Source organism: Epinephelus moara, chromosome 24 (assembly GCF_006386435.1).
Source record: "Epinephelus moara isolate mb chromosome 24, YSFRI_EMoa_1.0, whole genome shotgun sequence".
NCBI classification, from domain to species: Eukaryota; Metazoa; Chordata; class Actinopteri; order Perciformes; family Serranidae; genus Epinephelus; species Epinephelus moara.
This window is the reverse complement of record NC_065529.1, coordinates 52536733-52546775: the sequence shown is the minus strand read 5'-3', so window position 1 is coordinate 52546775 and position 10043 is coordinate 52536733. Positions and strand designations below refer to the sequence as shown.

The 10043-nt window shown below is 42.3% G+C and overlaps 1 protein-coding gene across 1 annotated transcript in view; it reads left to right on the top strand.

The window, feature by feature from the left end:
• The window catches only part of khk (ketohexokinase), a 19725-nt gene extending 14907 nt beyond the window's left edge, over positions 1 to 4818 (top strand). The window contains exons 7-13 of the mRNA XM_050037992.1: positions 125 to 265; positions 335 to 388; positions 569 to 586; positions 672 to 761; positions 1005 to 1348; positions 1503 to 1660; positions 4334 to 4818. Of these exons, the coding sequence (XP_049893949.1) occupies positions 125 to 265; positions 335 to 388; positions 569 to 586; positions 672 to 761; positions 1005 to 1348; positions 1503 to 1660; positions 4334 to 4434 (906 nt within the window). The 3' untranslated portion in view covers positions 4435 to 4818. The remainder of the gene's footprint in view (positions 1 to 124; positions 266 to 334; positions 389 to 568; positions 587 to 671; positions 762 to 1004; positions 1349 to 1502; positions 1661 to 4333) is intronic.
• The last annotated feature ends 5225 nt before the right edge of the window (positions 4819 to 10043 follow it).

Here is a 10043-nt window from a genome sequence, read left to right as displayed (position 1 = left end):
GTTTTCTAGTCCTCAGGTGCTCTCTAGCCCTCAGGTGTTCTATAGTCCTCAGGTGTTCTCTAGTCTTCAAGTATTCTTTAGTCCTCAGGTGTTTTCTAGTCCTCTGTTGTTCTCTCGTCTTCAGGTGTTCTATAATCCGCAGGTGTTTTCTAGTTCTCGGTTCTCTCGTCTTCAGGTGTTCTCTCGTCATCAGGTGTTTTCTAGTCCTCAGGTGTTTTCTAGTCCTCAGGTGCTCTCTAGCCCTCAGGTGTTCTGTAGTCCTCAGGTATTTTCTAGTCTTTAAATATTCTTTAGTCCTCAGATGTTTTCTAGTCCTGGGTTCTCTCGTCTTCAGTTGTTTTCTAGTCCTCAGGTGCTCTCTAGCCCTCAGGTGTTCTCTAGTCCTCAGGTATTTACTAGTCTTCAGGTGTTCTCAAGTCTTAAAGTATTTTTTAGTCCTCAGGTGTTTTCTAGTTCTTTGTTGTTCTCTCGTCTTCAGGTGTTCTCTAGTCCTCAGGTGTTTTCTAGTCCTCAGGTGTTTTGTAGTCCTCAGGTGTTTTATAGTCCTTAGGTGTTCTCTCGTCTTCAGGTGTTCTCTCGTCCTCAGGTGTGCTAGTCCTCAGGTATTTTCTAGCCTTTAAATATTCTTTAGTCCTCAGGTGTTTTCTAGTCCTGGGTTCTCTCGTCTTCAGTTGTTTTCTAGTCCTCAGGTGTTTTCTAGTCCTCAGGTGCTTTCTAGCCCTCAGGTGTTCTCTAGTCTTCAGGTGTTCTCTAGTCCTCAGGTATTTACTAGTCTTCAGGTGATCTCAAGTCTTAAAGTATTTTTTAGTCCTCAGGTGTTTTCTAGTTCTTTGTTGTTCTCTCGTCTTGAGGTGTTCTCTAGTCCTCAGGTGTTTTCTAGTCCTCAGGTGTTTTGTAGTCCTTAGGTGTTCTCTTGTCTTCAGGTGTTCTCTCGTCCTCAGGTGTGCTAGTCATCAGGTGTTCTCTAGTCATCAGGTGTTCTCTAGTCCTCAGGTGTTCTCTAGTCCTCAGGTCTTGTTGTCTTCAAATGTGCAAGTCCTCAGGTGTCCATGTCTCCTCAGGTGTCCTTGTCTCCTCAGGTGTTCCCTAGTCCTCAGGTGTCTTTGTCTCCTCAGCTGTTCTCTAGTCCTCAGGTGTCCTTGTCTCCTCAGCTGTTCTCTAGTCCTCAGGTGTCCTTGTCTCCTCAGCTGTTCTCTAGTCCCCAGGTGTCCTTGTCTCCTCAGGTGTTCTCTAGTCCTCAGGTGTCCTTGTTTCCTCAGGTGTTTGTCAGTAAGGACGTGGCTCGTCACTTTGGTTTCCAGACAGCTGTCTCTGCTCTGAGAGGACTCTACAGTCGAGTCAGACCGGGGTGAGTGGACGTCAAAGGTCAACAGTTAGGACAGATGAGGAGGCAAACATATCTGTCTCTGTCTCTGACCTGTCTGTCTCTGACCTGTCTCTCTGTCTGTCCTGTCTGTGACTGACCTGCCTCTGTCTCTGTCTCTGTTCTGTCTGTCCCTCAGGGCTGTTCTGATTTGTGCCTGGGCAGAAAAAGGAGCGGACGCTTTGTGTCCTGACGGTTCAGTCGTTCATTCAGATGCTTTTCCTCCTGAATCTCTGGTGGACACTCTGGGAGCCGGGGACACGTTCAACTCTGCTGTCATCTACACACTATCCAACGGTGAGACATCACACTGTCCTGCAGTGAGACATTACTGTCCTGCAGTGAGATATCACACTGTCCTGCAGTGAGACATCATACTGTCCAACAGTGAGACATCACATTGTCCAACAGTGGGACATTACACTGTCCAACAGCGAGACATCACACTGTCCTGCAGTGAGACATCACACCGTCCAACAGTGAGACATAACACTGTTCTGCAGTGAGACATCATACTGTCCAACAGTGAGACATCACATTGTCCAACAGTGAGACATCACATTGTCCAACAGTGGGACATTACATTGTCCAACAGTGAGACATAACACTGTCCTGCAGTGAGACATCACACTGTCTAAAGGTGAGACATGACACTGTCTAAAGGTGAGACATCACACTGTGTAAAGGTGAGACATTACACTGTCCTGCAGTGAGACATCACACTGTCCTGCAGTGAGACATCACACTGTCTAAAGGTGAGACATTACACTGTTCAACAGTGAGACATTACACTGTCCTGCAGTGAGACATCACACTGTCCTGCAGTGAGACATCACACTGTCCTGCAGTGAGTCATTACACTGTCCTGCAGTGAGACATCACACTGTCCTGCAGTGAGACAACACACTGTCCTGCAGTGAGTCATTACACTGTCCAGCAGTGAGACATCACACTGTCCTGCAGTGAGACATCACACTGTCCTGCAGTGAGTCATTACACTGTCCTGCAGTGAGACATCACACTGTCCAGCAGTGAGACATCACACTGTCCTGCAATGAGACATCACACTGTCTAAAGGTGAGACATCACACTGTCCAACAGTGAGACATTACACTGTCCTGCAGTGAGACATTACACTGTCTAAAGGTGAGACATCACACTGTCCAACAGTGAGACATTACACTGTCCTGCAGTGAGACATCACACTGTCCAACAGTGAGACATTACATTGTCCAACAGTGGGACATTACGCTGTCCAAAAGTGAGACATAACACTGTCCAACATTGAGATATCACACTGTCCTGCAGTGAGACATCACACTGTCCAACAGTGAGATATCAAACTGTCCAACAGTGAGACATTACACTGTCCAATAGCGAGACATCACACTGTCCTGCAGTGAGACATCACACTGTCCTGCAGCGAGTCATTACACTGTCCAGCAGTGGGACATCACACTGTCCAACATTGAGACATTACACTGTCTTGCAGGGAGACATCACACTGTCCAACAGTGAGATATTACACTGTCCTGCAGTGAGACATCACACTGTCCAACAGTGAGACATCAGACTGTCCTGCAGTGAGACGTTACACTGTCCAGCAGTGGGACATCACACTGTCCAACATTGAGACATTACACTGTCTTGCAGGGAGACATCACACTGTCCGACAGTGAGATATTACACTGTCCTGCAGTGAGACATCACACTGTCCAACAGTGAGACATCACATTGTCCAACAGTGGGACATTACACTGTCCAAAAGTGAGACATAACACTGTCCAACATTGAGATATCACACTGTCCTGCAGTGAGACATCACACTGTCCAACATTGAGATCAGGGGCGGATTTAGTCATTTTGGGGCCCAAGGCAAAGACAGGCATGGGGCCCTCCAGATCCTTTTATTCATCCCTGTTTTCAATCCTTATTGTACAAAGACACTTAAAAAGGTATTTTTAAGTGTCTTTGTAAAAGCCATAATAAAATAAAGGCTTTTAATGAAGTAATCAAGCTACCCTTTTTCTTTCCCTGCTCCATGCAAGAGTGCCTGAAGTTTGTTTTTTCGTCCTTGGTAAGATTTTGAGCCCTCTTCTTCAAGAGCACCTGCATTTTTCTTTGAGTTTTTGGACAATATGGGTCCTTGAGCACACCACTACTTCTTTTCTCAAGTAAAAACTCTAACCATAAGTGTATGAGGAGTTTTATGGGGCCCTCAGAAACTTGGGGCCCCAGGCAACCACCTAGTTTTGCCTAATGGTAAGTCCCCCCCTGATTGAGATATCACACTGTCCTGCAGTGAGATATCACACTGTCCAACAATGAGACATCACACTGTCCAACAGTGACAACAGTGAGACATCACACTGTCCAACAGTGGGACATCACACTGTCCAGCAGTAAGACATTACACTGTCCAACAGTGAGACACCACACTGTCCAACAGTGAGACATCACACTGTCCTGTGAGTTTCTAGGCATGACTTTCATTTTGAAGGAAACTTCCTCTCAGGTTCTGAGCTGTGAGAGTCTCTGAGGTCTTCATCACTCCTCCTCCTCTTCCTCAGTCTTCACTGCTCTGAGATCAGTCCTCAGGTGTCCTTGTGTCTTCAGGTGTCCCCATCTCCTCAGGTGTGACTTTCTGTCTCCTTAGGTTTGACGTCTTGTCTCCTTGGGTGTCCTTGTGTCTTCAGGTGTCCCTGTCTCCTCAGGTGTGACTTTCTGTCTCCTCAGGTTTCCTTGTCTCCTTAGTTTTCCTTGTGTTTTCAGGTGTCCTTGTGTCTTTAGGTGTCCCTGTCTCCTCAGGTGTGACTTTCTGTCTCCTCAGGTTTGATTTCCTGTCTCCTTGGGTGTCTTTGTGTCTTCAGGTTTCCCTGTCTCCTCGGGTTTGACTTCCTGTCTGCTCAGGTGGGACTTCCTGTCTGTGTGTACATGCATAAATGAATGAGTGATGTTTCCTGTCCTCAGGCGGGACCGTTCAGGACGCTCTGACCTTCGGCTGCAGAGTCGCTGGCAGGAAGTGTGGTTTCCATGGTTATGACGGCATTGCTGCAGAGTTCTGCTCCTGACATGGATCGGAGAACTGAGGTTACAGTGAGAGGTGATTCCCACTGTAAGAAACGAGGAGATAAAAACACTGAAATGAAAATAAAGTGCTGATTTTGATCAGAGATCAAACTAAAAAGTGAAGCTTCATAAAAACTGTGACGTCAACAAATGTTTACAACCTGAAATTAACTGTTTTTTAGTTTATAATTAACTGATATATAACGATTAATAAACATGATTGATAACTGATAGATTGATAATTGATTGTCAGCCGCTGATGATAATCCGACGGTTCAGTTTTAATGTACTGAGATTAAATGAAGTCACTTTTTTTTTAAAAACGAGTTTGTTCCTGACTTTTTTGCCTGATGAAAATAAAGTTTGTTTCACTGATTGATAAACAACTGTTTACCAATTTGTACTTAATTGTGCAGCCGGTAAAATAAGTCTCTGGTGACTGCATGGTGGACTGTCGCTTCACAGGCACAGCCGACTCTGCCTTCTGATCTGACAGTATGTTGCTCCATCATTTCCTGCTCTCCATGGATGCTTCCAGTAGCTTTTTAACAAGCTCTCAGACCTGCAAGACAAACGGTATATTTTAGGGCACAACTCCTAATTAGAAAACTAACTTTACACATAGGCTACGTTAAGCGTCACAATTTGTGAGGAAGTGAGTTTCAGTCTCTACTTCTCCTGTATCACAGAGGACACAAATTCTTTTTGTTCTTTCTTGCCACTCTCTTCTATGGCAACCAGTTTCAAGTTTATGCTCACTGAGTCTATATTTTGTAAGAGTTTGTCTTTTTGGGGAGGGGGGGTTTATTTGGGTTAAATATTGGGCCAATTGAAATTCTCTGTCCAGTAAATTAAGATAAGATAAGATAAGATAAGATAAACTTTATTGTCCCGCAAAGGAAATTCGTCTTTGGCAGTATAGTGCAAACAGCTGCAATATTCACGTACATACATACAGTCAACATCAACATAGACAAGTTGCCAACATAGTGAGCTGAGTGTGTTACAGTTGCAGACTACTGTTGCAAGAGTAGTGCAACCATTTGCCTTGTTTGTAAGGTTACAAACAAGGGAACTACAGATATAGCACTGGCCTATCTCAAAGTGCAAGTGAGTGCATATAAAACAGATAAATACAGAGGTCAAATAAAAACACCAGTATACCAGTTAAAATTATATTAAATCAGTTGAGGGACCATAGTGCAGATAAGAACAATACTAAATTATAACATTCTAGTTTATTGATTGTTTGAGTTTCTGTTTTCCACTGTTTGCAATATTTTTGTTTATCATCTTTGTCGATTTGTTTTATTTGTGAGTATGGAATTATTTTTGTAGTGTCATTATGACTTGTCNCCTTCCTGAGGTTTCTACCGGTTTTTTTTCCCCGTTAAAGGGTTTTTTGGGGAGTTTTTCCTGATCAGCTGTGAGGGTCATAAGGACAGAGGGATGTCATATGCTGTAAAGCCCTGTGAGGCAAATTGTGATTTGTGATATTGGGCTTTATAAATAAAATTGAATTGAATTGAAATAAAAAAGCATCTGTCTGATTGTCATAAAACCTGTTGGTAACCTTTTATGCAGGTGTCCTGAACTGTCAAAGGTCTTGATTCTACCCAGCTCTCAAGTTTTAAATGTCCATGCTGGCCTGAACCCCAGTACTGCCGCTTGCAGCTATATTTTGATCATATTTTTCATTATTGAGGTTTACAAGCCATTGTTGCAAAAAAAAAAAAAAGAATTAGTAATTTTTTGTTGATGTTGCCATGCGGCAACACCGTATGATAGTGGAAATTAACGAAAACAACAGAGTTTTGTTTATAATTGTAAAAATCTTTATTTAAAAACTCAGGTTATAGTCGCAACGGTCCCCAGTAGCATCAACAGTTAAAAATGTATCTCATTTGAAAGTTAAAACCATTTAAAAAGATGTTTTTCATCATTTCATTCAAATTTTTGTGCTATATCATTTGAATAATTGTTTTGATTTGATCTGAGTGTCTTGATGCTGCCGTCTTTGCCAAACAAATATCCTTAGTATGTTATGAATCTACCAATTTAATGCAATACATAAATAATAGCTGCACTTTCACCCACGCTGCACTGTCACTGCACTTTCACCCTCACTGTCCTCCACTGTCCTTGCTGTCTCCACTGTCCTTGCTGTCTCCACTGTCCTCATTCTCTGGCTCATAGTCTTCATCATTCTCACTGTCTCCATCATCCTCACTCTCTCCTTGCTTGGTTGCAAGCTGCTCGTTTTCTTCATCACTAAATCCTAATTCATCCTCACTACCATCTACAGAGAGGACTAGTTTGGCTTTCTTCTGTGAGGAACCATAAAACACTGTTGCGTTCATTCTGTAAATGGAAGAAAAAAGTGTCAAATATAATCATATGCAATGTGGAAAGGACTCACAAAGTGCATTATTATAGTAGACTCTAGAAGATCAGTGTATACCAATGTAATTGCTAATAACTTTAACTTTACTACACCTAACATTCAAATGTGTATCTGTCAAATTGATGGACCAGAAAAAATAACCAAATGAGTCCACATGGTACAATATGCTTTTGAACAATGTAGGCCTATCACCTAATCCAAAATGCTATCAACATGCCAGGCTAGCAATTCAATGGTAATAATAATGGTACGGTGTTGCCATATGGCGACTTCCACATTTTAACAGTTTAACATTATTAAATGATCAAGTACAGTGCAATAAACTACAGAATAGTGAACTTACCTCACTTATTGTTGAGTATGTATTTTTTCCCCGTCGAAAAATGTCATAAAAATACTTTTTTAGACGATTTTTGAGGAGTCAAATGGCGAGGCTCCTCCCTGTGAAGAGGTCTGCAGAAAAGGGCTTCAAAATTCCCTCCAGAAAGTTATTTGACAAATTTAAACACTGCTATTGGTTCTCTTAGGACCCCACCTCTCTTTCAACACACTACATCATAAAAGGGGAGGTATTGTGTGTGTGTGTAGAAGGAATTCAATGGGTTTGTTACCAAATGGCAACATCGTACCATAGAGGGTTAAAAAAGAAATGCTAAGTTTGTGTTGATATGGATGTCTGGGGGTTGTGGCTGTGTAGATAATAGAAAAATGCCTAGACTCAATGAAACAAAACAACAATAAACTTCATAAGTATATATAGAATAAAACTTAAGAAAAATAAAATAAATAAATTAAAAAAGAAGAAGAATTGTGTGTGTGTGTGTGTGTAATTGTGTAGCTAAAAATTGCTGCAGGTTGCTGCAAGGTTACATTACTGTCCTCTCCCTCTTTACAGGGGCGGAAATCCCGGGGGGGACAGGGGGGACATGACTTCCCCTTCAGTAAAGCTGTCCCCCCCTAGAATCATTTGAGACACAATTAATAATTTTTGAACAATGCAGTAGTATTTATTGAAAGCACAATGTAAGCGGTGCTCATTATAATCGCGCAATAATGTGCTATTTAAATCTTAAAAGATTTAGTCCCCCCCTCCCATTCCTAGTAGTGGTATATCCCACACTCTTTCCAACGGGCGGGGCTGCTTGGCAGCAGTAGCAGCGTGTGGCTGGAACCGCTGCCCACATCGCGCATCGCAGGGTAAGATGTTCACTCACACAGACACAGTTTAACTTACACAAGTTACAACACATCCCATTTACTGTTACAACAAGCCCCAGGCCCAGGCTGATAATATAAACTGTCTGCAACATTTCTCCTGCATTGTTCAAAAGCCTACTCAATTACGAGTGCTGCTAAGCTAAAAGCTAATGATTAAGCTCAGAGTTTAGTGATAGAGAGGACAGGAGAGAAAGAAGAGGGAGAGGACAGGACAAGAGCAGTCAGTGGCGGAGCAATGGGTACCTGTCTGTAGGCTCTCCACCTGTCAGTGAGACAAACATGAAAGACGTGCAGTTTAACGGTCGAGGAGCGGTCATTACACGCGGCTATTACGCACGGTTGTGGCGGAGCTGCTCGTAACTAATGGGTACCTGTCTGTAGGCTCTCCTCCTGTCAGTGAGACAAACATGAAAGACGTGCAGACGAGGAGCAGTCATTACGCACGACTACCACAGAGCCGAGTTCAAGATTTCCACATGCAAATTTCGGGGGCAGCAGTAGCTCAGTCCATAGGGACTTGGGTTGGGAACCGGAGGGTCGTTTGTTCAAGTCCCCGTCCAGACTAAATATGGAGCGTGGACTGGTGGCTGGAGAGGTGAGGTGTCAGTTCACCTCCTGGGCACCGCCAAGGTGCCCTTGAGCAAGGTACTGAACCTCCTAACCGCTTGGGGCGCCTGACCAAGGCAGCCCTCTCACTCTGATATCTTAGTGCATGTATAGATCCTGTTTGTGCATGTGTGTGTTCGGACCTGTGTGTAATTGACAACAGAGTGAAAAAAATTTAATTTCCCCTCAGGGATTAATAAAGTATATCAAAATAAATAAATAAAATACACGTGCAGGCTTTCAAACTCAATAAAAAATAATTTATTACACACTTATATGTGCAGTGCATTTTGCATAGATTTCAGTAGGTGTGTGATGTTTTGTGATATTTTAGAGGTGTGTGTGTGTGTGTGTGTGTGTGTATGTGTGTGTGTGTGTGCACGCATACATGCACTTACACAGTGCCATACACACTTATGTGGAAGATTTTAACTAGGGATGTCCCGATAACATTTTTTTGCATCCAATCCGATACCGAGTCGTTTATTTTGAAACCGAGTCTGATACCGAGTTCGATCCGATACTTTGCAAAGCAATAAGAAAGAAAGAAAAAAAAAGAATGCATCCAAGTTGGCCCATAAGGTTTGTTTTTTATTTGAATAGTATCCAGAAAGCTTATCTGTGGTTCAGCTGCACAAAATGTAAACAAATTCAATATCTTCTTCTTGTTTTCAACCAACAAAATAGGCCTCTATCTTTTGTAGCGGTTCGACACATGAAACAAATATTTTTCTTTTAATCAGTCAAACCCCACAAACAAAACATAAAACCCATAAAACAGGTCCCTTAACACCACAATTGAATTGCTTTTACCTGGTTTCTGTAGAACAAAAAAATTATACTCAATTTTAAAAAATTAAAATACAACAGTTATCAGTTTCAAGAAAGTATATATTTTTTCACCAAAGAAAAGAAATGATCCGCTCCATTCAATCAGTTCAAACAAAAAGCTCCACTCTGGGATTTCCAAATAACATATCACAGTTCAATTCAGTTCAATCCACACAGTTTGCTAAACAAAAGAAATCTCCACCCCAGGTTTTCCCGTAAACAAGGAGGTAAAGAAAATCCACTCTTGGCTCTGACCAGAGTTGGGTAAGGGTTACTTTAAAAGTAATCAATGTACGTTACTGCGTTACTTTTTAAAAAAGTAACCTGTTACTTTACTGCGTTACTCCCTGAGTAAAGGAACTCAATTACTTTAAAAGTACTTCCAACGTTACTCCCTGAGAAAAGTAACTCAAGCACTTTTAAAGTACTTTTGAGTATTCTACATTTCCTATTGGGCAATGGACCACAGGGCGCTAAGCCTACATTTTTTTGTCTCCAAAATTAAAGTTATGGACCTCTTGCCCTTCACTGAGATCCAGTTCTCCCATCACA